The 26,878-nt window shown below is 43.6% G+C and overlaps 2 protein-coding genes across 2 annotated transcripts in view; one reads left to right on the forward strand and one right to left on the reverse strand.

Moving 5' to 3' along the window:
* The window catches only part of LOC110496093 (metabotropic glutamate receptor 3), a 918,426-nt gene that overhangs the window by 190,149 nt on the left and 701,399 nt on the right, over positions 1-26,878 (reverse strand). The gene's annotated exons all lie outside the window — the stretch shown is intronic.
* The window catches only part of LOC110496107 (semaphorin-3D), a 102,649-nt gene that overhangs the window by 64,804 nt on the left and 10,967 nt on the right, over positions 1-26,878 (forward strand). The window contains exons 4-17 of the mRNA XM_036955511.2: positions 9,137-9,199; positions 9,321-9,440; positions 9,891-9,984; positions 10,766-10,894; positions 12,758-12,894; positions 14,651-14,765; positions 14,868-14,937; positions 15,826-15,970; positions 18,991-19,213; positions 20,967-21,055; positions 23,438-23,479; positions 24,452-24,609; positions 26,454-26,518; positions 26,635-26,774. Of these exons, the coding sequence (XP_036811406.2) occupies positions 9,137-9,199; positions 9,321-9,440; positions 9,891-9,984; positions 10,766-10,894; positions 12,758-12,894; positions 14,651-14,765; positions 14,868-14,937; positions 15,826-15,970; positions 18,991-19,213; positions 20,967-21,055; positions 23,438-23,479; positions 24,452-24,609; positions 26,454-26,518; positions 26,635-26,774 (1,590 nt within the window). The remainder of the gene's footprint in view (positions 1-9,136; positions 9,200-9,320; positions 9,441-9,890; positions 9,985-10,765; positions 10,895-12,757; positions 12,895-14,650; positions 14,766-14,867; positions 14,938-15,825; positions 15,971-18,990; positions 19,214-20,966; positions 21,056-23,437; positions 23,480-24,451; positions 24,610-26,453; positions 26,519-26,634; positions 26,775-26,878) is intronic.

Genomic DNA, 26,878 nt, shown 5'->3' on the forward strand with positions numbered 1-26,878 from the left:
GAGGTGGACCAAAACGCAGCGTGGTTATATTGATTCATGTTTAATAAAAAAATATAAACACGAACACTACAAAACAATAAACGTGGAAAACCAAAAACAGCCCTATCTGGTGCAAAACACAGAGACAGGAACAATCACCCACCAACACACAGTGAAACCCAGGCTACCTAAGTATGATTCTCAATCAGAGACAACTAATGACACCTGCCTCTGATTGAGAACCATACTAGGCCAAAACATAGAAATACCCAAAACATAGAAAAACAAACATAGACTGCCCACCCCAACTCACGCCCTGACCATACTAAATAATGACAAAACAAAGGAAATAAAGGTCAGAACGTGACAAGAAATGTGTTCATTTGCTAGTAGAAATGTGTTCATTTGACACTAGAAATGTGTTCATTTGACACTAGAAATGTGTTCATTTGCTAGTAGAAATGTGTTCATTTGCTAGTAGAAATGTGTTCATTTGCTAGTAGAAATGTGTTCATTTGACACTAGAAATATGTTCATTTGCTAGTAGAAATATGTTCATTTGACACTAGAAATGTGTTCATTTGCTAGTAGAAATATGTTCATTTGACACTAGAAATGTGTTCATTTGCTAGTAGAAATATGTTCATTTGACACTAGAAATGTGTTCATTTGCTAGTAGAAATGTGTTCATTTGACACTAGAAATGTGTTCATTTGCTAGTAGAAATGTGTTCATTTGCTAGTAGAAATGTGTTCATTTGCTAGTAGAAATGTGTTCATTTGACACTAGAAATGTGTTCATTTGCTAGTAGAAATATGTTCATTTGACACTAGAAATGTGTTCATTTGCTAGTAGAAATATGTTCATTTGACACTAGAAATGTGTTCATTTGCTAGTAGAAATATGTTCATTTGACACTAGAAATGTGTTCATTTGCTAGTAGAAATGTGTTCATTTGACACTAGAAATGTGTTCATTTGCTAGTAGAAATGTGTTCATTTGACACTAGAAATGTGTTCATTTGACACTAGAAATGTGTTCATTTGCTAGTAGAAATGTGTTCATTTGACACTAGAAATGTGTTCATTTGCTAGTAGAAATGTGTTCATTTGCTAGTAGAAATGTGTTCATTTGACACTAGAAATGTGTTCATTTGCTAGTAGAAATGTGTTCATTTGCTAGTAGAAATGTGTTCATTTGACACTAGAAATGTGTTCATTTGCTAGTAGAAATGTGTTCATTTGACACTAGAAATGTGTTCATTTGCTAGTAGAAATGTGTTCATTTGACACTAGAAATGTGTTCATTTGACACTAGAAATGTGTTCATTTGACACTAGAAATGTGTTCATTTGACACTAGAAATTTGTTCATTTGCTAGTAGAAATGTGTTCATTTGCTAGTAGAAATGTGTTCATTTGCTAGTAGAAATGTGTTCATTTGCTAGTAGAAATGTGTTCATTTGACACTAGAAATGTGTTCATTTGACACTAGAAATATGTTCATTTGCTAGTAGAAATGTGTTCATTTGACACTAGAAATGTGTTCATTTGCTAGTAGAAATATGTTCATTTGACACTATAAATGTGTTCATTTGCTAGTAGAAATGTGTTCATTTGCTAGTAGAAATGTGTTCATTTGACACTAGAAATGTGTTCATTTGCTAGTAGAAATGTGTTCATTTGCTAGTAGAAATGTGTTCATTTGACACTAGAAATGTGTTCATTTGCTAGTAGAAATGTGTTCATTTGCTAGTAGAAATGTGTTCATTTGCTAGTAGAAATGTGTTCATTTGACACTAGAAATGTGTTCATTTGACACTAGAAATATGTTCATTTGCTAGTAGAAATGTGTTCATTTGACACTAGAAATGTGTTCATTTGCTAGTAGAAATGTGTTCGTTTGACACTAGAAATGTGTTAATTTGACACTAGAAATGTGTTCATTTGCTAGTAGAAATGTGTTCATTTGACACTAGAAATGTGTTCATTTGACACTAGAAATATGTTCATTTGCTAGTAGAAATTTGTTCATTTGACACTAGAAATGTGTTCATTTGCTAGTAGAAATGTGTTCATTTGACACTAGAAATGTGTTCATTTGACACTAGAAATGTGTTCATTTGCTAGTAGAAATGTGTTCATTTGACACTAGAATACTAGAATACACTAGAATACATCCACTGAAGTAGCGAGCAACTTTACTAGATAGTTACAGTAGTTTCCTTGGTAACCAAACAAACAGACTTGCTAGTTTAGCTAATCAAACCATCAGTCCTAGCTATTATGAAAATCGAATTCAACAAATCCAATAATATTTTAAGCAGCTCAAACATAGAACATATAATAATGAATTGCAGCCATGTAAATGTACTGTGGTGATATACAATGTATTATAGGGAATTAAAAAATGGTTGGATCTAATCCTGAGTGCTGATTGGTTAAAAGCGCATTCCAGTAGTGCCTATTCCACAAATGACCACCAGCTAAATCTATGACATTAAATGCCTATTTGCTCTGTTCCATCTCACTGTCTCATCAGCAAAGCCAGGCAAATTATACACTTAATCTCCACTATAACAAGCATCTAGACATTATCTCACATTTCTTTTAGACTAAGGATTTGTTTTCAAAATCAAAGATTTGTATAATTCTCAGAAATTTGCAACATTGTGTCATGTATTGTCATGTTGTGTCTTGTTTCTGTCCTTTCCCTTCACCCTGTCTCCCTCTGCTGGTCGTTATTAGGTTACCTTTTCTCCCCCTCTTTCCCCCAGCTGTTCCTTGTCTCCTCCTAACTACCTCGTCACCCCTTTTCCCACCTGTTCCCTTTTTCCCTCTGATTAGTCCTCTATATCTCTCTCTGTTTTTGTTCCTGTCTTTGTCGGATTCTTGTTTGTGTTTTTCATGCCTGAACCAGACTATCGTCATGTTTGCTGCAACCTTGTCCTGTCCTGTCGGAATCTGCCGGTCCATCTGAGCCTACCTATGTTTTGTTATTAAAGAAGTTCTGTTTACGTTAATTCGCTTTTGGGTCCTCATTCACGCACCGTAACAGAAGAATCCGACCAAGAATGGACCCAGCGACTTCGGATCCTCTCCACTCTGCCGTCGAGATCCAGGGAGCGATGCTAGGCAGACACGAGCAGGAAGTGTCTGCTGCTCGACATGCCGTTGAGACCCTGGCCGCCCAAGTCTCCAACCTCACAGAACAGGTTCACCATCTCCGCCTCGATCCACCGGCCACTTCCAGGGCTTTCGAATCTCCGGAGCCCAGAATCAATAACCCGCCGTGTTACTCTGGGAAACCCACTGAATGCCGCTCGTTCCTCACCCAGTGTGATATTGTGTTTTCTCTCCAGCCCAACACTTACTCCAGGAGCACAGCTCGTATCGCCTACGTCATATCTCTCCTTACTGGACGGGCTCGTGAGTGGGGCACGGCAATCTGGGAGGCAAGGGCTGAGTGTACTAACCAGTATCAGGACTTTAAGGAGGAGATGATACGGGTTTTTGATCGTTCTGTTTTTGGGGAGGAAGCTTCCAGGGTCCTGTCTTCCCTATGTCAAGGTAATCGATCCATAACAGACTACTCTATTGAGTTTCGCACTCTTGCTGCCTCCAGTGACTGGAACGAGCCGGCTTTGCTCGCTCGTTTTCTGGAGGGTCTCCGCGCGGAGGTAAAGGATGAGATTCTCTCCCGGGAGGTTCCTTCCAGCGTGGATTCCTTGATTGAACTCGCTATTCGCATAGAGCGACGGGTTGATCTTCGTCACCGAGCTCGTGGAAAGGAGCTCACGTTCTCCGTTGCCCCCCTCTCCGCATCACTACCATCTTCCTCTGCCGGCTCGGGTGCTGAGCCTATGCAGCTGGGAGGTATCCGCATCTCGACTAAGGAGAGGGAACGGAGAATCACCAACCGCCTCTGTCTCTATTGCGGTTCCGCTGGTCATTTTGTCACTTCATGTCCAGTAAAAGCCAAGAGCTCATCAGTAAGCGGAGGGCTACTGGTGAGCACTACTACTCCTGTCTCTCCTTCAAGATCCTGCACTACCTTGTCGGTCCATCTACGCTGGACCGGTTCGTCAGCTTCCTGCAGTGCCTTAATAGACTCTGGGGCGGAGGGCTGTTTTATGGACGAGACCTGGGCTCGGGAACATAACATTCCTCTCAGACAGTTAAGGGAGCCCACGGCCTTGTTCGCTTTGGATGGTAGTCCTCTCCCCAGGATTCAGCGTGAGACGCTACCTTTAACCCTCACTGTCTCTGGTAATCATAGCGAAACCATTTCTTTTTTAATTTTTCGTTCACCTTTTACACCTGTTGTTTTGGGCCATCCCTGGCTAGTTTGTCATAATCCTTCTATTAATTGGTCTAGTAATTCTATCCTCTCCTGGAACGTCTCTTGTCATGTGAAATGTTTAATGTCTGCTATCCCTCCTGTTTCCTCTGTCTCTTCTTCACAGGAGGAGCCTGGTGATTTGACAGGGGTGCCGGAGGAATATCACGATCTGCGCACGGTGTTCAGTCGGTCCAGGGCCACCTCTCTTCCTCCACACCGGTCGTATGATTGTAGTATTGATCTCCTTCCGGGAACCACTCCCCCCCGGGGTAGACTATACTCTCTGTCGGCTCCCGAACGTAAGGCTCTCGAAGATTATTTGTCTGTAGCTCTTGACGCCGGTACCATAGTCCCCTCCTCCTCTCCCGCCGGAGCGGGGGTTTTTTTTGTCAAGAAGAAGGACGGGTCTCTGCGCCCCTGCATAGATTATCGAGGGCTGAATGACATAACAGTGAAGAATCGTTATCCGCTTCCTCTTATGTCTTCAGCCTTCGAGATCCTGCAGGGAGCCAGGTTTTTCACTAAGTTGGACCTTCGTAACGCTTACCATCTCGTGCGCATCAGGGAGGGGGACGAGTGGAAGACGGCGTTTAACACTCCGTTAGGGCACTTTGAATACCGGGTTCTTCCTTTCGGCCTCGCTAACGCTCCAGCTGTCTTTCAGGCATTAGTCAATGATGTCCTGAGAGACATGCTGAACATCTTTGTTTTCGTTTACCTTGACGATATCCTGATTTTTTCACCGTCACTCCAGATTCATGTTCAGCACGTTCGACGTGTCCTCCAGCGCCTCTTAGAGAATTGTCTTTTTGTGAAGGCTGAGAAGTGCACTTTTCATGCCTCCTCCGTCACATTTCTCGGTTCTGTTATTTCCGCTGAAGGCATTAAGATGGATCCCGCTAAGGTCCAAGCTGTCATTGATTGGCCCGTCCCTAAGTCACGCGTCGAGCTGCAGCGCTTTCTCGGCTTCGCGAACTTCTATCGTCGTTTCATCCGTAATTTCGGTCAGGTGGCAGCTCCTCTCACAGCCCTTACTTCTGTCAAGACGTGCTTTAAGTGGTCCGTTTCCGCCCAGGGAGCTTTTGATCTCCTCAAGAATCGTTTTACATCCGCTCCTATCCTTGTTACACCTGACGTCTCTAGACAGTTCGTTGTCGAGGTTGACGCGTCAGAGGTGGGCGTGGGAGCCATTCTTTCTCAGCGCTCCCTCTCTGACGACAAGGTCCACCCATGCGCGTATTTTTCTCATCGCCTGTCGCCGTCGGAACGTAACTATGATGTGGGAAACCGCGAACTGCTCGCCATCCGCTTAGCCCTAGGCGAATGGCGACAGTGGTTGGAGGGGGCGACCGTTCCTTTTGTCGTTTGGACTGACCATAGGAACCTTGAGTACATCCGTTCTGCCAAACGACTTAATGCGCGTCAGGCGCGTTGGGCGCTGTTTTTCGCTCGTTTCGAGTTCGTGATTTCTTATCGTCCGGGCTCTAAGAACACCAAGCCTGATGCTTTATCTCGTCTCTTCAGTTCTTCAGTAGCCTCCACTGACCCCGAGGGGATTCTCCCTGAGGGGCGTGTTGTCGGGTTGACTGTCTGGGGAATTGAGAGGCAGGTAAAGCAAGCACTCACTCACACTCCGTCGCCGCGCGCTTGTCCTAGGAACCTTCTTTTCGTTCCCGTTCCTACTCGTCTGGCCGTTCTTCAGTGGGCTCACTCTGCCAAGTTAGCCGGCCACCCTGGCGTTCGGGGTACGCTTGCTTCCATTCGCCAGCGTTTTTGGTGGCCCACCCGGGAGCATGACACGCGTCGTTTCGTGGCTGCTTGTTCGGTCTGCGCGCAGACTAAGTCCGGTAACTCCCCTCCTGCCGGCCGTCTCAGGCCGCTTCCCATTCCCTCTCGACCGTGGTCTCACATCGCCTTAGATTTTGTCACCGGACTGCCTTCGTCAGCGGGGAAGACTGTTATTCTTACGGTTGTCGACAGGTTCTCTAAGGCGGCTCATTTTATTCTCCTTGCTAAGCTTCCTTCTGCTAAAGAGACGGCACAAATCATCACCGAGAATGTTTTCAGAATTCATGGCCTTCCGTCAGACGTCGTTTCGGACAGAGGTCCGCAATTCACGTCTCAATTTTGGAGGGAGTTTTGCCGTTTGATTGGGGCTTCCGTCAGTCTCTCTTCCGGCTTTCACCCCCAGTCTAACGGTCAAGCAGAACGGGCCAATCAGACTATTGGTCGCATCTTACGCAGTCTTTCTTTTCGCAACCCTGCGTCTTGGTCAGAACAGCTCCCCTGGGCAGAATACGCCCACAACTCGCTTCCTTCGTCTGCGACCGGGCTATCTCCTTTTCAGAGTAGCCTCGGGTACCAGCCTCCGCTGTTCTCATCTCAGTTCGCCGAGTCCAGCGTCCCCTCCGCTCAGGCTTTTGTCCAACGTTGCGAGCGCACCTGGAAGAGGGTCAGGTCTGCACTTTGCCGTTATAGGGCGCAGACTGTGAGAGCTGCTAATAAGCGTAGAACTAAGAGTCCTAGATATTGTCGCGGTCAGAGAGTTTGGCTCTCCACTCAGAACCTTCCCCTTAAGACCGCTTCTCGCAAGTTGACCCCGCGGTTCATTGGTCCGTTCCGTATTTCTCGGATCATTAATCCTGTCGCAGTGCGACTTCTTCTTCCGCGATATCTTCGTCGCGTCCACCCGGTCTTCCATGTCTCCTGTGTCAAGCCCGTTCTTCGCGCCCCCGCTCGTCTTCCCCCCCCCCCCCCCATCCTTGTCGAGGGCGCACCCATCTACAGGGTCCGTAGGATTTTGGACATGCGTCCTCGGGGCCGTGGTCATCAGTACCTAGTAGATTGGGAGGGGTACGGTCCTGAGGAGAGGAGTTGGGTTCCCTCTCGGGACGTGCTGGACCGTGCGCTGATCGATGATTTCCTCCGTTGCCGCCAGGTTTCCTCCTCGAGTGTGCCAGGAGGCGCTCGGTGAGTGGGGGGGTACTGTCATGTATTGTCATGTTGTGTCTTGTTTCTGTCCTTTCCCTTCACCCTGTCTCCCTCTGCTGGTCGTTATTAGGTTACCTTTTCTCCCCCTCTTTCCCCCAGCTGTTCCTTGTCTCCTCCTAACTACCTCGTCACCCCTTTTCCCACCTGTTCCCTTTTTCCCTCTGATTAGTCCTCTATATCTCTCTCTGTTTTTGTTCCTGTCTTTGTCGGATTCTTGTTTGTGTTTTTCATGCCTGAACCAGACTATCGTCATGTTTGCTGCAACCTTGTCCTGTCCTGTCGGAATCTGCCGGTCCATCTGAGCTTACCTATGTTTTGTTATTAAAGAAGTTCTGTTTACGTTAATTCGCTTTTGGGTCCTCATTCACGCACCGTAACACATTGTTTCAATATTCAAAGTCGATCTCCACCTGTCCCATAGTAATGAACGTGTAGGAGTCGGGACAAGACAGACAGGCAGGCAGCGTTTCTCAGCCAGTCAAAATCATGAACCAGCCGGAATCATTTTTATGGGTATATACAAAGACATGTACATTTAAAGAAAGGTTAAAGGAAACAAAGTGCAGCTAGTTTGCAGTCTTTGCAGCTTGTTTGAAGTAAATGTGTTAGCTGTGTTGTTGTTCAGCTCCTCTGAACAGCAGTGTCCTGACGAGAGAGCACATTTTATATGCCAGGCGAAATCGCGCACCATTAGCTCAGTGTTTTGGATGTATCCAAATAAATACAAATCAACAGCTGTTGTTATTCTGTCTGCACTGTTTGACGTGACTGTAAATTAGCCGTGATTGGCTAGCTAGCAAGCAAGCGATACAAACCTTGCTAGCCAGTATGGCAATGGAACATTTAAAACGAACGACAGGGTCACGTCCATAGATACAGAACAAAAAGACTGAACGACTGGGTCACGTCCATAGATACAGAACAAAAAGACTGAACGACAGGGTCACGTCCATAGATACAGAACAAAAAGACTGAACGACAGGGTCACGTCCATAGATACAGAACAAAAAGACTGAACGACAGGGTCACGTCCATAGATACAGGACAAAAAGACTGAACGACAGGGTCACGTCCATAGATACAGAACAAAAAGACTGAACGACTGGGTCGCGTCTCTAGCAACTGAACCAATAGAACGAGCGACCAGCCAGCTTGGGTAGCAAAGCTAGATTTGTGTCAGGGCTATATCTTGTGGATGGATGAAATAGTTTGAATAAATTCATCAAAATATGTATATCATTTTTTGAATATGTTGGCAACAGGTTGTATTAAAGTGATAATGCCCTCAAAGCCGGTGTTTGGAGGATATATTGGCACAACACCTGTGCTAATACGAATGTCATTTTCACTACTGTAATAACCTCATTAGATTTTACCAGTCGGCCAGCAACACTTCATAGACCTTTGTTAAAACTGGGCTACATCAATTAAATAGTGTGGTGACTTTGAGAGAACTTTTGAGTTGATTAAATTGCAACGAATATAACAAGAATCCGTTAGATTCATTTGTATATTTTTCCATTTACAGTGGTATAATCATATCCAATTTTTCCATTGGTTTTATGTGCTTTTAAATAGCACTTCTGGTTTTAACCAGAATACCGGGATTCCCGGTAATTTCTTGACATTTTCTCGGGAAGAACAATTGGTAAATTCTCTGGAAGAAAATCGGATTTAAGTACATTTTCTTCTCTGAGGGTTTTGTGCAGTATGCTTTGTTCTTATGTGTTGTGTGATATGGTTTTGGTAGCATCTATTGTAGGATCAGGGTTATTATTTGAAGTGTGTTGTCTCTTACGTAAACCTCCCTGTCTATCTGTTCCCAGATCAGCTGGCCATCCTCCAGAGACACAGTGGAGATGTGTAAACTGGCAGGCAAGAACGCTCAAGTGAGAACAACCTGGAAAATGTCTGGCCTGACAGTAAAATCTCTATTCAGAGCACTAATTAAAATATAGTTTGTTTCTGTCTGTGTCTTATTGGTTCTTCTCCTCTGCTTCTCTCTCTCAGTTGGAGTGTGCCAACTTTGTGCGTGTGCTCCATAACTTTAACCATACCCATGTGTATGCCTGTGGGACAGGAGCCTTCCACCCGATATGTGCCTTCATTGAGATCTCAGGACGCAGAGTGGTAAGGGTCAGGGAGAATTATACATGCATGGACGTACACATTCATACACGTACACACACATAGACTCCCATACACCACACACACACACACACACACACACACACACACACACACACACACACACACACACACACACACACACACACACAGACAGACAGACAGACAGACAGACAGACAGACAGACAGACAGACAGACAGACAGACAGACAGACAGACAGACAGACAGACAGACAGACAGACAGACAGACAGACAGACAGACAGACAGACAGACAGACAGACAGACAGACAGACAGACAGACAGACAGACAGACAGACAGACAGACAGACAGACAGACAGACAGACAGACAGACAGACAGACAGACACACAGACACACAGACACACAGACAGACAGACACACAAACTGCATTCCTTACTGCTTACACAGTCTCTATCGGTCTTTCTTTCCAGGAGGGTGTGTTCAAGTTGTTGTCTGGTACAGTGGAGTCCGGGAGGTTGAAATGCCCTTACGACCCCTGGCAACCTTTCACGTCTGTCCTCACAGGTCAGACCACACCCCTACCATCTGACAGTTGATCACCGCCACCCTGACACCATCCTAATACAACCACATGCAGCCCTACATTTCCACTCTCACCTCTCCTGGTGATCAAAGCCCCTGTACACCACTCATGTACTCTCACACTCTAGGGCCCTACTCTCTGTTTTGAATATCTAAGAAAAAAAGCAAAGTGCTCTTGTCCAGATCAGTGTCTCTTGCAGGGGTAATTATTTCTTAATGTAATAAACAAACGTACTTGGCATGAAACTATAAACACTCAGACTCAGAGTGTGTGTTTCTGTGACCCTCTGTCTCCCTCATGACTATCTCTGCTATCCCAAAGGTGTGTGTGTGTGTGTGTGTGTGTGTGTGTGTGTGTGTGTGTGTGTGTGTGTGTGTGTGTGTGTACATGTTCATGCTTGTGTGCATGTTGTTTTGATGAAGTAAGACAGAGTGGATTCAGCAAGACATCGTCATCTAAGCCAACTCCTAAATTATCTGAAACATTGTTGTCAAGGCTAGATTCATGGAGACATGTTTGCTCTGCCTATCTTCTTACAGAAAACTGATTACAGAGACATCATCTCATGCCAAAGAATGTCATTTTACTGAAAGTATGAGGCACAGCTTAAAGACAGATTGTCTGATTGTGTTTGTTCAGGTTTGTTGTCTTGTTTTTATCAAAATTGGGTTTGTTACTGTAATTGGTTCACATTTACAGTTGTACTTGACGCTCATTCTCATTGGTCAAGGTCTAACCCTCTTTGTCTCTGATTGGTTGCAGACCAGTTCATGTATGCTGGCACGGCATCAGACTTCCTTGGTAAAGACACAACGTTCACCCGCTCCTTGGGCCCACCCCCCGACCAGCACTACATACGTACTGACATCTCAGAGGACTACTGGATCAACGGTACACACACACACTACACACGCACACACAGACACACACACACACACACACACACACACACACACACACACACACACACACACACACACGCATACACAGACACATACAGACACACACACAGACAAACGACACACACAAACATACACACGTATTGTAGAGCTATGAGTTAATAGCGTGTAGAGCCATTCATTATGACATGACATTATTTCTCACTAACTGTTGGCCTGGTTCTTTTGACTACATCCTTCCTCTCAGTCAACAAAGATTGTTTGAAGCAGGTGAGTTCATTCATAACCTAGTTTTGTCATTAAGTGTTTCACTTCCCAGTCTTTACATTGATACACAGAGCTGCTTTGTGTTCTCAGGGTGCGATAGATGGAGGTTATTGTCAATCCTTCCACAAAAGAAACAATACAGTTATTCATGTTTGACTTTTACAAGACACCACACTTACTGTAGAGCTACAGCACACACACATACTGGGGAATTGACAGTGTGTCACACAGTTTACAGGGCCCTGGTCTACACAGACAGTTCACAGGGCTCTAGTCTACACAGACAGTTCACAGGGCCCAAGTCTACACATGCAGTTCAAAGGACCCTAGTCTACACAGACAGTTCACAGGGCCCTAGTTTACACAGACAGTTCACAGGGCCCTAGTCTACACAGACAGTACACGGTGCCCTAGTCTACACAGACATTTCACAGGAACCTAGTCTACACAGACAGTTCACAGGGCCCTAGTCTACACAGACAGTTCACAGGGCCCTAGTCTACACAGACAGTTCACAGGGCCATAGTCTACACAGACAGTTCACATGGCCCTAGTCTACACAGACAGTACACAGGGCCCTAGTCTACACAGACAGTTCACAGGGCCCTAGTCTACACAGACAGTTCACAGGGCCCTAGTCTACACAGACAGTTCACAGGGCCCTAGTCTACACAGACAGTACACAGGGCCCTAGTTTACACAGACAGTTCACAGGGCCCTAGTCTACACAGACAGTTCACAGGGCCATAGTCTACACAGACAGTTCACATGGCCCGAGTCTACACAGACAGTACACAGGGCCCTAGTCTACACAGACAGTTCACAGGGCCCTAGTCTACACAGACAGTTCACAGGGCCCTAGTCTACACAGACAGTTCACAGGGCCCTAGTCTACACAGACAGTACACAGGGCCCTAGTCTACACAGACAGTACACAGGGCCCTAGTTTACACAGACAGTTCACAGGGCCCTAGTCTACACAGGAAGTACAAGGGGCCCTAGTCTACACAGGAAGTACAAGGGGCCCTAGCCTACACAGACAGTACAAGCACTATTCTATGATGCTCTCTCCTCTATGTCTGTCATGGATCATCAAGTTGCCACCAGTTTACTCCTCTCACACACCATCCACATTTCACAGCCAGAAGCGGGGTGTGTGTGAGATCTCTGGAGTGATGCTGTCACTCAGTGTGTGTGTGTGTGTGTGTGTGTGTGTGTGTGTGTGTGTGTGTGTGTGTGTCAGGGGTTCTGGAACATCTTACCTAGCGTACAGTAACAGCGACTCTGTGTAATATGTTGTGAGTGTGTGTGTATTTGCGCAGGCCTAAATTAGCCTATTCTAAGGAATCCTCCCAGAGGCTTTGGTTAAATTCCTCAGTGCACAGTCACATACATTCTTTCTCACTCTGTTTCGTTCCTTTCCTCTGTTCCAAGGCTCTGTCTGGAGTTATTTTATTATTCATAACTCAGAGGTACTCAGCGGAGACAAAATAATAATAAAATAAGACACTCTGCTGTGTCCACAGGGTCAAGCTGTAAGTATGAACAATGTTGCACTTATAACACCTCCCTCTCTCTCTCTCTCTAGAGGCCAGGTTTGTATCAGCCCATCCTGTGTCAGACACCTACAACCCAGACGATGACAAGATCTACTTCTTCTTCCGCGAGTCATCACGTGACGGCAACGATAAGAGTGTCCTGTCCCGCGTGGCACGCGTCTGCAAGGTGAGATGGGGGAGAGGTGTAGAATGGTGAAGGAAGGTGAGTGAGGGATGTTTTGAGAAGAGGTCAGGGAAGAGACGAGGAGGAGGACAGACATCTAACAGGACGAGTGTACATTGATAGATCTATTTCCTCTACTACAGAGCTGGCCTCTCCACAGATATGCTTAAATCCCCCTGGGACAATACCTCCTAGTACATTCCTCTTGTTTAGTCTGCCAACAGAGGAATGGACCACTTACTGGTCTTACTGACAGGGCAGTCTAAGGTCTGGTCCCAAGACAGTGTAGGAGTAAGAATGAAGTAGGACAGTAGGCTAGTTGGTCCAGTACCATTTGGGTCCTGCTCCACCCCTACTTTTTCTTTATGCTCTACCTCTAGTTCTTAGCCCCTTCCTGTAGCCTAAACCCCCAGCTTTAACTCCTTCCATGTTCACAGTTCTTTAAATTCCTTAAATTGTCTTGTTTTTTAAATTTATGGATAGCACACTCCAACACTAAGACATTATTTACAAATTCATTATTTGTGTTTAGTGAGTCTGCCAGATCAGAGGCATTAGGGATGACCAGGGATGTTGTCTTGATAAGTGTGCGAATTGAACCATTTTCTGTCCTGCTAAGCATTAAAATTGCAATGATTACTTTTGGGTGTCAAGTAAAATGTATGGAGCAAAAAGTACATTATTTTCTTAAGGAATGTAGTGAAGTAAAAGTAAAAGTTGTCAAAAAATCTAAATAGTAAAGTACAGATACCCACAAAACGACTTAAGTAGTACTTTAAAGTATCTTTACTTAAGTACTTTCTGGTAGTAGGGAGGGTATTTTCTGGTAGTAGGGAGACTGTCCCTGGAGTCTTCCCACTATAAAAATTCCAAGCTCTATTGCAACATTCCCAGTTTACGACTTGGGAGTAAGCTGTAAAGCCGATGAGGCAGGAGAGGGATTCCTTGTCCTGTGTCTATAGCCGACCATAAAGGGGTTCCTCTCTGGATAAATGGAATAACAGAGCTTCAGTCATCTTTGAAGATAATCCCATTTAGAAAACGCTAAAGCCATTACCCCTGCCTTTTCTATAATTGCATGTCTATAGTGATAGGTTCATCTGTGGGCCAAGTTCAGTAGGGAGGTTAGTTTAGGGCCCTTGTGCTGGATAAAGGGGCCCTGTACTTTATATGTATATTTGAGTACTCCTACCCTACCCCTAACCCTGAGAAGGGCATTGCTTTATTGAGTAGAGCACTCAGCCAGGGGTATACATATGCTAATTGGAAAACATGCATAATTAATGAGCTTGCTAGTTTAAGTCTTCTTCCCTCATATTTCTACTTCTTTAGATTTTCTCTCCCTTTCTCTGGCTTCAATTCTTGCTTCATTCTGCTATTCTTGTCCTACTAAATCCTTCTAACCTATTCTCTCCTCCTTGTCAGCAATTTTCCTCTTCAGTCGTCTCGCCCTCCTTTGTCAGTTCATTCCGACCACCATCATCACTACTGTAATGAGCAGACCTCAGTCCTCTGCCAGTCAAATAATCCGAGTTTGGTCTTTATCTTGGTTTATTTAAACTGGTCTCAAACAGGAGTTTACGCGTTCAAGGTCTGTAAAATAGTTTGCAGTTGTGTTGTTCTTGATATGTCAGATCTGTGGACTAGACTGTGGTTGTTTCATGGTTTTAAACCTGCAAAACGGATTTCAAATGTATTTGTGTGTTAGACTATGGTTGTGTAATGGTTGTGTTATGGTTGTGTTGTGGTTGTGTTTCAGAATGACGTGGGAGGGTTGAGGAGTCTGACCAATAAGTGGACAACGTTCCTCAAAGCCAGACTGGTGTGTTCCATCCCTGGACCTGACGGAGTGGACACGCACTTTGATGAGCTCCGTAAGTCACACACACACACACACACATGCTTCCATGTTTACAGACACACACCACGTACGCACTAAATGCCACATTCTTACCTTTTATGTGTGTGTGTTGTAGAGGACATATTCCTGCTCCCCACCAGAGATGAGAAGAACCCTGTTGTGTATGGAGTCTTCACCACCTCCAGGTAAAACACTTAGTACACCAAACCACACAAGGCATGAGAAATCAAGGATTATCGTGTAAACAACTCTTGACGAGGGCTGTTCTTAGGCCGGAGTCGTAGCCAACGGCCAGGAAAACAGCACTTAAGAGGGTGTTAATCACAATCCAGGTTCGAGGGCCTTATTACTTTTATAAAACGATTGCCAACACGTAAAACGTTATTTTAATGAGTACAAAACAGTCCGGGCAAAAGACAGTCGTTAGTTCTGAGATTCTAGCCAAATGGGCTGGTTGTTCATTATATCCATTTTATTTGCAATGGTTGCTATGCTAAATAAATAATTGCCATGTAGCTATGCAGGCTAGCTACTTCTCCTTGCTAGCTAGCCAACTAAGGCTAACACACAGTCGCATTAAGCAGCTGAAACGACAACATTTTTTTCTGTGCATTTTCGTTTGTTTTACCTTTGTTTCTATTGCCATTTCTTTTGATATGCCCGTTATAATGATCCTGATAAATTAATTTGCCAGGCTCAGAGAAGCTGTCAGTCTTGTCATGTTCATTAGCATGGCAGAGTGGAGATCACACAAAAAAAAACTGCTACATTGTTCCACAGGTCAGAGAGGCAGACAGCTAGGCTAGTAGCATGGGGAGATTTGTCTAGATGCTCTTTTTCAGGGGAGATAAAGTTTATTGATTGCCTGGCTGGGCTGTGTGGGACCATGGATACACACAGTTTAAATGGAACTGTTAAAAGGCATTACCTGGGGATTGTGGTGAATAACCCTTCTATTAACCAATCAGCAGCATCCAGGATCCAAACAACCTGTTATATAACGAGACATCTCTCTACGGTAATTCTCAGGTTATTCTTCCCACTGTACCTATTAGACTGTGTTTCTCCCCCAGCTCTGTGTTCCGTGGTTCGGCGGTGTGTGTGTACAGCATGGCTGACATACGAGCTGTGTTCAACGGACCCTACGCTCACAAGGAAGGACCTGACCATCGCTGGGTAGAATACGAGGGGAGAATACCTTACCCTCGCCCTGGAACGGTACGGTAACACACACACACACACGCACACGCACATGCACACACACACACACACACACACACACACACACACACACACACACACACACACACACACACACACACACACACACACACACACACACACATCTCTCCTAGCCCTACCCCCCTCCATTTCCCTCCTCGGCGTAAGTAGGGAAACAAGATGACTGCATACTGTTTCTGTACAGGATCATTTAGAAAGACCCCCTCTCCTCCACTTAAATGACTTACAGTATATCACCCAATCCTGGTACATGACACAGTCCTGATGAACAATAATAAACACCCATCTACTATGTGTGCCTGTACTCAATGCATCTCTGTGAGAGTGTGACAGAAGTCAAAGTGTGTGTGTGTGTGTGTGTGTGTGTGTGTGTGTGTGTGTGTGCGCGTGCTTGCGTGCGTGCGTGCGTGCGTGTGTGTGATATATGACCTAGTCTCAGTGCTGGTGAACAATAATAAACTGCAGTCTGGGCGGCAGCTTTGTTGATGTCTCTAAGTCGTCACGGTGATCACCGTCGTGTGTTTCCTTTCCTGCAGTGTTTGTGGAACTGATTAACATGAGGGACTGTGACTGGTGTGTGTGTACAGTACATTTGGAAAGTATTCAGACCCCTTGACATTTTCCACATTTTGTTATGTTACTACAGCCTTATTCTAAAATGGATTAAAACTTCTTGTGACTCTCCATCCCGGATCCAGGAGCGTAATCATCACCTGACACTAATTAGCATAACGCAACAGACATAAATATCCCTAGAAAATATTCCTATTCATGAAAATCACAAATGAAATATATTGAGACACAGTTTAGACTTTTGTTAATCTCCCTGTCATCTCAGATTTACAAAATATGCTTTACAGCCAAAGCTAGACAAGCATTTGTGTAAGTTTATCGATAGCCTAGCATAGCATTATGCCTTGCTAGCAGCAGGCAACCTTGTCACAAATCAGAAAAGCAATCAAATGAAATAGTTTACCTTTGATGAACTTCAGATGTTTTCACTCACGAGACTCCCAGGTAGATAGCCAAAGTTCATTTTTTCCCAAAATATTATTTTTGTAGGCGAAATAGCTCCGTTTGTTCTTCACGTTTGGCTGAGAAATCACCCGGAAATTGCAGTCACGAAAACTGCGAAAATATTCAAAATTAGCTCCATAATATCGACAGAAACATGGCAAACGTTGTTTATAATCAATCCTCAAGGTGTTTTTCTAATATCTATTCGATAATATATCCGTCGGGACAATTCGTTTTTCAGTAGGACCGATTGGAGTAATGGCTACCTCTGTATTTTACGCGAGAATCTCGGAGCCACCATGTGACCACTTACACAATGTGGCCGCCTACAGCTATTCTTCAACAGAAATGCGTAAAACTACGTCACAATGCTGTAGACACCTTGGGGAATAGGTAGAAAGCGTAAGCTCGTTGATGGTACATTCACAGCTCAATAGGGACTTATTGGAACGCAGCGCTTTCAAAACCTGGGGCACTTCCGGATTGGATTTTTCTCAGGCTTTTGCCTGCAACATCAGTTCTGTTATACTCACAGACAATATCTTTACAGTTTTGGAAACGTTAGAGTGTTTTCTATCCAAAGCTGTCAATTATATGCATATTCTAGCATCTTGTTCTGACAAAATATCCTGTATAAAACGGGAACGTTTTTTTCTCCAAAAATGAAACAGGTTTTAACTCAACTAAAATCCTTATCAGTCTACACACAATACCCCAATATGACAAGGTGAAAACTGTTGTTTTTTTTACAAGTAAAAAACAGAAATACCTTATTTACATAAGTATTCACACCCTTTGCTATGAGACTCGAAATTGAGCTTAGGTGCATCCTGTTTCCATTGGTCATCCTTGAGATGTTTCTACAACTTGATTGGAGTCCACCTGTGGTAAATTCAATTGATTGAACATGATTTGGAAAGGCACACACCTGTCTATATAAGGTCCCACAGTTGACAGTGCATGTCAGAGCAAAAACCCAGCCGTGAGGTCAAAGGAATTGTCCGTAGAGCTCCGAGACAGGATTGTGTCGAGGCATAGATCTGGGGAAGGTCAACAAAACATTTCTGCAGCATTTAAGGTCCCCAGGAACACAGTGGCGTGGAACCATCAAGACTCTTCCTAGAGCTGGCTGCCCAGGGCAAATTGAGCAATCGGAGAAGAAGGGCCTTGGTCAGGGTTGTGACCAAAAACCTGATGGTCACTCTGACAGAGATGGGAGAACATTCCAGAAGGACAACCATCTCTGCAGCACTCCACCAACATCTCTAGAGAAACCTGAAAATAGCAGTACAGCGACGCTCCCCATCCAATTTGATAGAGCTTCAGAGGATCTGCAGAGAAGAATGGGAGAAACTCCCCATATACAGGTTTTCCAAGCTTGTAGCGTCATAGCCAAGAAAACTTAAGTATGTAATTAATCACTGCCAAATGTGCTTCAACAAAGTACCGAGTTAAGGGGTTGAATACTTATGTAAATGTGATTTTTTTCATTTTATTTTTATTTTTTATACATTTGCTTTGTCATTTTGTGGTATTGTGTGTAGACTGATGAGGGGGGGGAAACTATTTAATCCATTATAGATTAAGGCTGTAACGTAACAAAATATGGAAAACGTCAAGAGGTCTGAATACTTTCCGAATGCACTTTATGTGTCGGTACATTTGTGTATATGCGTGCATGTGTGTGTATATGTGTGTGAGTGGATATGCATTGCGCCATCGAGGGATGGTTTATAACTCTATAATAGGAGGAACAGATGGGGTAGAAGGGTTGTGAACTCCAGAAGTAGCGGTATGTACCTGAATCTGTGGAGTACTTCAGTTCACCACCAGATGGAGACAAGTTCAAAAACAGCTGAAGTGAGTCTTTAATGACAGGGATTCCTAAATTAGTCCTTAAGGTACTTATCTAGATGACTATCTGCTTCGAGGTAGGCTTTCATACTGTCTGAACATGATTGTCTATCCCCTTTCCCCAGTGTCCCAGTAAGACGTATGATCCCAGGATAAGGACCACTAAAGACTTCTCAGATGAGGTGGTCAGTTTCATCCGCTTCCACCCCCTCATGTTCCGCTCCGTCTACCCCCTGACCAGCCGACCCGTGTTCACGCGTGTACGTGTCGACTACACACTGACACAGATAGTGGTGGACCGCGTCATGGCTGAGGACGGACAGTATGAAGTCATGTTTCTGGGGACAGGTGAGAGATGGACACAAACACACACAATTTTCAGTAACCCTAACATTCTATTCTCAGCCTTCCTCTTTAACCTGAACATGTTAAGACTGTTTGAATGTTAGATGTTGTTTTAATTCCATCCTGCAGTACTGTTGATACTCTGTGTGTGAGCTCCATATGAAATCCCATGTCCCCTATCATATTTGAGTCAGAAAAGGCCATTCATCTGATAGGTAAGATATACAAAACCTTACGGAAAGCCTATCCAACTGCCAATCTCTTAGAATAAAAAATAAATAAAAATCTGACTAAAATTGGAAACAGGACTTTAAATGAACTGATATTGGCACAAGTTGGAGGGAAAGTTGAAACATACAGGGCCTTCAGAAGGTATTCACACCCCTTGACTTATTACACATTTTGTTATATTACAGCCTGAATTCAAAGTGGATTTTAATTGAGATGTTGTGTCACTGGTCTACACACAATACAGCATACGTAACTTCAAAGTGGAATTATGTTTTTAGAAGAAACATTTTTTTTTATTAAAAATGTAAATCTGAAATGTCTTGAGTGAATGAGTATTCAACTCACTGTTATGACAAGCCTAAATATATTCAGGAGCAAACATTTGCTTAACAAGTCACAAATAAGTTGCATGAAATAATAGTTTTTAACCTGATTTTTTAATGACTACCTCATCTCTGTACCCTACACATACTGTAAGGTCCCTCATTCGAGCAGTGCATTTCAAACACAAACTCAACCACAAAGACCAGAGAGGTTTTCCAATACCTTTCAAAAAAGCTCACCTATTGATAGATGGGTAAAAAATAAAAAAGACATTGAATGTCCCTTGGAACATGGTGAAGTTATTAATTACACTTTGGATGGTGTATCAATAGACCCAGTCACTACAAAGATACAGGCGTCCTTCCTAACTCAGTTGCCAAAGATGCAGGAAACTCAGGGTTTTCAATGGTGACTTTAAAACAGTTACAGAGTTTAGTGGCTGTGATAGGAGAACCTTGAGGATGGATCAACAACATTGTAGTTACTCCACAATACTAACCTAAATGACAGTAACGAGTATTTTCTGTAGATCATTGACAAAGAAGGACAATTAAATCCATTTTAATCTCACCTTCTAAAACAACAAAATATGTGAAAAGTCAAGGGGTGTGAATACTTCCTTAAGGCACTGTAACTAACAACATTACAGTTGACCAAAATGCACACTTAATCCAGTATAATCTCATGTGTAGAATTTATTATACAAGAGACAAAATTCACAAATTCTACAGCACAAAGGCAGAGTCATGTCTTAAATCTAAAACTAACAATGACGCAATAATCATTGTTCATAATAATTTCAATAATAATTTCAAGACATGGCATATGAGGATGCAGTGAGGTACCCGATGGGTTGGACTATACTTTTCGCGTAAATCATCTTGAAAAAACATATTCTTAAAAATTGAAAATCATCTGGGCAGGTGTGATGTCATTGATGTTTGTGTGTGTCTGTATGCTGTTGTTTGTATGTTTTATGTTTTGTATTGTTTAAATAAAATAAAATTTAAAAAAAGAAATCCCCTGTCTTTGCTGTCATGCTCAGACTGACCAGCAGATAGCGCTACAACATCATAGTCTGTTTGGAGCCAAGCAGTCCCATTTCAGTAGATCTCTCTCACTAGAAAGCTAGTGAAAGAGAAGTATTATGTGTGTGTATTTCATAAGCATGTGAAAATATAAACATTTGTGTGTTGTCCAGATGCTGGGTCAGTTCTAAAGGTGGTGAGCATTACTCAGGAGAACTGGTCTACTGAGGAGGTGATTCTGGAGGAGCTCTCGGTGTTCCAGGTAATACACACACACACACACACATACACACACACACACACCCACACATACACACCCACACCTTTAAATATTGTCTTCATTCACACAGGGTTTGGAGAAGTTGAATACGTCGACACCAGATCTGTCAGTATACTACTCTGTCAGTATACAGTGCCTTGCGAAAGTATTCGGCCCCTTTGAACTTTGCGACCTTTTGTCACATTTCAGGCTTCAAACATAAAGATATACAACTGTATTTTTTTGTGAAGAATCAACAACAAGTGGGACACAATCATGAAGTGGAACGACATTTATTGGATATTTCAAACTTTAAAAAAAAATCAAAAACTGAAAAATTGGGCGTGCAAAATTATTCAGCCCCCTTAAGTTAATACTTTGTAGCGCCACCTTTTGCTGCGATTACAGCTGTAAGTCACTTGGGGTATGTCTCTATCAGTTTTGCACATCGAGAGACTGACATTTTTTCCCATTCCTCCTTGCAAAACAGCTCGAGCTCAGTGAGGTTGGATGGAGAGCATTTGTGAACAGCAGTTTTCAGTTCTTTCCACAGATTCTCGATTGGATTCAGGTCTGGACTTTAACTTGGCCATTCTAACACCTGGATATGTTTATTTTTGAACCATTCCATTGTAGATTTTGCTTTATGTTTTGGATCATTGTCTTGTTGGAAGACAAATCTCCGTCCCAGTCTCAGGTCTTTTGCAGACTCCATCAGGTTTTCTTCCAGAATGGTCCTGTATTTGGCTCCATCCATCTTCCCATCAATTTTAACCATCTTCCCTGTCCCTGCTGAAGAAAAGCAGGCCCAAACCATGATGCTGCCACCACCATGTTTGACAGTGGGGATGGTGTGTTGCTTTTACGCCAAACATAACGTTTTGCATTGTTGCCAAAAAGTTCAATTTTGGTTTCATCTGACCAGAGCACCTTCTTCCACATGTTTGGTGTGTCTCCCAGGTGGCTTGTGGCAAACTTTAAACAACACTTTTTATGGATATCTTTAAGAAATGGCTTTCTTCTTGCCACTCTTCCATAAAGGCCAGATTTGTGCAATATACGACTGATTGTTGTCCTATGGACAGAGTCTCCCACCTCAGCTGTAGATCTCTGCAGTTCATCCAGAGTGATCATGGGCCTCTTGGCTGCATCTCTGATCAGTCTTCTCCTTGTATGAGCTGAAAGTTTAGAGGGACGGCCAGGTCTTGGTAGATTTGCAGTGGTCTGATACTCCTTCCATTTCAATATTATCGCTTGCACAGTGCTCCTTGGGATGTTTAAAGCTTGGGAAATCTTTTTGTATCCAAATCCGGCTTTAAACTTCTTCACAACAGTATCTCGGACCTGCCTGGTGTGTTCCTTGTTCTTCATGATGCTCTCTGCGCTTTTAACGGACCTCTGAGACTATCACAGTGCAGGTGCATTTATACGGAGACTTGATTACACACAGGTGGATTGTATTTATCATCATTAGTCATTTAGGTCAACATTGGATCATTCAGAGATCCTCACTGAACTTCTGGAGAGAGTTTGCTGCACTGAAAGTAAAGGGGCAGAATAATTTTGCACGCCCAATTTTTCAGTTTTTGATTTGTTAAAAAAGTTTGAAATGTCCAATAAATGCCGTTCCACTTCATGATTGTGTCCCACTTGTTGTTGATTCTTCACAAAAAAATACAGTTTTATATCTTTATGTTTGAAGCCTGAAATGTGGCAAAAGGTCGCAAAGTTCAAGGGGGCCAAATACTTTTGCAAGGCACTGTACTACTCTGTCAGTATACTACTCTGTCAGTATACTACTCTGTCAGTATACCACTCTGTCAGTATACTACTCTGTCAGTATACCACTCTGATGCAGATAACTGACTTTTTCTAAATCATATAATCTCCACTGCAGGCAGAAAATTATATCTGTATGTAGCTACTCATACTACTAAAAAAACTAATATCCTGAATTTCCTTCTGTCCTGGAATTCAAGGTCAAGGTGATTTGTCAATTAATATTAATCAACCAACATTTTCATTTGGCTTTTTTTCTTTTTTAAACATTATCTCTTGATTGAAGGGTTGTCAACTCTTTAAACAGCAGTATAGTATGAATACCTTACTATTCTAAACACACAGCAGGACTTCTGGGGGTATAGAGAGGAGAGTTGGTGTGTTTCTCTAGTTTGACAGACATAGAGTGAGTTTATTCTCTCTCGTTGATTCACACACTTCTTGGTTGAACTCCCTAACCTGAGGCCATCTCCGTAGCTGCAAAATGTGCTTGGTTTTTCTCAAGTATAACTAATTAGCTAACGACTACACTGTATGTATAAAGTAGAAAGTACGAGTCAGTGAGTATGTGTGTATAGTGGAGATAATGTGTGTTTTATCCTCTAGGCTCCCACTCCTATCCTGAGTATGGAGATCTCTTCTAAACAGGTAAGAACTCCCCTCTTCTCTCTATCCCTCCTTTCCTTCTCTATCTCCCCCTACATTTCTCGTTTATTGTAGCTTCAGGGGTACTAACTGCACCATCCACAGCCACCTTCCCTCTTTCCTTCCTTTCTCCTCCCCTCTCTTGCTTGCCTCCTCCCTCGCTATCTGAGGGTCAGGGATGTCAGCAGACCGTTCAACTCCAATCACAGCCTCCCTTCATCTGCCACAGCCTGTGTGTGTGTGTGTGTGTGTGTGTGTGTGTGTGTGTGTGTGTGTGTGTGTGTGTGTGTGTGTGTGTGTGTGTGTGTGTGTGTGTGTGTGTGTGTGTGTGTGCGTGCGTGTTCATCTCATCCCAACCCATCCCCCAGTGTTTTCCATATTTCCGTTCAGTGTTTGTTTTGCAATCCCTGGTTCAGACGAGTCCAGGCAGATCCATACAAAACACACCCCCCCCCCTCTCTCTCTCTCTCTCTCTCTCTCTCGCTCTCTCTCTCTCTCTCTCTCTCTCTCTCTCTCGTTGTTGAAGGATTTGTTGTTTAAACCACCTTTAAAGTTATGGGGACTGACTTCCAGTAATAATAATATTGCAGGTGAGAACCTTGAGGATACACTCTTCAAAAAAAAGGTTCCAAAAAGGTTATTCGGCTGTCCCCGTAGAAAAAAACCTTTTTGGTTCCAAGTAGAAATCTTTTGGATTCCATGTAGAACCCTCTTTTTTCTACGAGTGTACTGTACCATATGCTGCTGGATATGTGGGTGTACTAAATCACATATGTGAACTCACATGCGCACGCATGGACACACACACATACAATGAAAAAAATGGAGATCAGAAAAACACAGGTTTCTTCCGCACAATGAACCATATTATAGTGTAAACAGCAACAACATATAGCGAGGTGATTAGTTGAAACAAGTGTGCTAGACTGAATCCTTCCCTGAGGTAGTTTGTTCTCTCCATCTCTGTTTCCATAGCAACAGCTGTATGTGGGTTCGGGGGCTGGGCTAGCCCACGTGTCCCTGAGCAGGTGTCACCTGTATGGTCAGGTGTGTGCAGAGTGTTGCCTTGCCAGAGATCCTTACTGCGCCTGGGACGGACACACCTGCTCACAATACGTCCCAGCATCCAAGAGGTAGAACACACACACACACACACACACACACACACACACACACACACACACACACACACAAACACATACACCCACACGCACACGCACACATTTTTTCAGGTGTATGATGGTGCAGAAAATGTCCAATAATGTCCTGTATAGTTTCTATAACATGTTGTAACCTTAAGAACATATAAACTATACAGGAACATATAAAACAGCTGTCACATTGTTACTCCTTTCATCTGAGGTATCTGAAACATAGCAGGCCTCAGGACCCATAGATTACCTATTAGTTATCCATGAAATGAAGGGCATTTGATACTTCCTTTTCAGATCAAGTATGTGTAGACGTCCACTAGCAGGATTTAAAGAATCCGTAGAAGAGCGAAGGTTTCTATCATACCTGACATCCTATTTTTTCAGGGCTCCAGGGACTGTCATAGAGAATTCAGATATTTTTTCTAAATATGTCTTTGGTGGGCTTTTGTTTCTTTCGTGTTTCTCTCTGCCACAGGGCATTAACCCACTTTTCTTTCTCTCTCTCTCGCTCTCTCTCTCTCTCTCTCTCTCTCTCTCTCTCTCTCTCTCTCTCTCTCTCTCACTCTCGCTCTCTCTGATTAGAAGCTCTCTGATGGGCTAATTGTTAATGTACTGTCATTCTCCTTCTGTCTGTTGTCGTCTTTGTTTATATGGAGTGTTTGTGTGTGTGTGTGTGTGTGTGTATGTGTTTGTGTGTTTGTCCCGATCAGTGAAGACTGATCTGAGGACATACAGGCTGTAGAATACAAAACTCTACACATTACGTACGGGGGATAGCGAGAGATGGTGAGAGAGGGGAGAGCAAAACAGAGAGAAAATTACAGGGAGGCATATATCTCAAGTTCAAGCTAAATCTATAGGATGTAGGTGGTTGATTGTGTAAACACCAATAGATCCATCCATAGCTTTCAGAGAGAGAGGCAGCTTTGGAATCTCTAGTCTTTGTCCAAAACACTTGAATATTTGGCTATTGAATTCAACTTGGCTATTGGGTTCAGCTTGGCTATTGAGTTCAACTTGGCTATTGGGTTCAACTTGGCTATTGGGTTCAGCTTGGCTATTAAGTTCAACTTGGCTATTGGGTTCAGCTTGGCTATTGAGTTCAACTTGGCTATTGGGTTCAGCTTGGCTATTGAGTTCAACTTGGCTATTGGGTTCAACTTGGCTATTGAGTTCAACTTGGCTATTGAGTTCAACTTGGCTATTGGGTTCAGCTTGGCTATTGAGTTCAACTTGGCTATTGGGTTCAACTTGGCTATTGGGTTCAGCTTGGCTATTGAGTTCAACTTGGCTATTGGGTTCAGCTTGGCTATTGAGTTCAACTTGGCTATTGGTTTCAGCTTGGCTATTGAGTTCAACTTGGCTATTGGGTTCAGCTTGGCTATTGAGTTCAACTTGGCTATTGGGTTCAGCTTGGCTATTGAGTTCAACTTGGCTATTGGTTTCAGCTTGGCTATTGGGTTCCGTTTGTTCTTTACGTATCTGTGGTTGTCAGTTGTTGGGTTCAGTGTGTTATCCATATATGGTTGTTATCAGTATGTTCAGCATGTTAGACAGATTGACCAAGTTTATCAGGACAGACAGAGCAGCTTCAATCACTGCCTGAAGTAACTCCTGTTACCGGTAATAGAAAGCCCCTGGAAAAAAACTGATCTGGACTCACAGAAACACACACACACACACGCAGAGAGAAAACCTTTTGTGTGTTAAGAAGAGTAAAACATTGCCTTGACAGCAGGATGTGACCTTGTCACCTTTCTTGAACTCTCACCCCTAACCCTGCGGCGTGTGTGTGTGTTTATGTATGTGTTTTGTGTTGACAGGAGAGCCAGAAGACAAGACATCAAACATGGAGACCCATCCAGCCAATGTTGGGACACAGAGGACAGTAAGTAACAACACTGCTGCTCTGACTCCCTCTACATGGTGTGTGGGTTGGTGTGCGACCGTGACAATCACAATATAACATGTTAACACATTAAGGATATATTTCTGTGTTCTCAGCTCTGCGTGGAGGCAGGGTGGAGGAGAGGACAATGTTTGGGGTGGAGAATAACTCGACCTTCCTGGAGTGTCTCCCCAAATCACAACAGACCACCACACGCTGGTTCATACATAGACCTGGAGCTGAACACAGAGAGGAGGTGAGAAAGAACACACACGCACACACACACACACACACACACACACACACACACACACACACACACACACACACACACACACACATTGTAGAGAGGGGTCAAAG

This window comes from Oncorhynchus mykiss, chromosome 2, assembly GCF_057628025.1.
Source record: "Oncorhynchus mykiss isolate SJ-2025 chromosome 2, ASM5762802v1, whole genome shotgun sequence".
In the NCBI taxonomy this organism is placed as follows: Eukaryota; Metazoa; Chordata; class Actinopteri; order Salmoniformes; family Salmonidae; genus Oncorhynchus; species Oncorhynchus mykiss.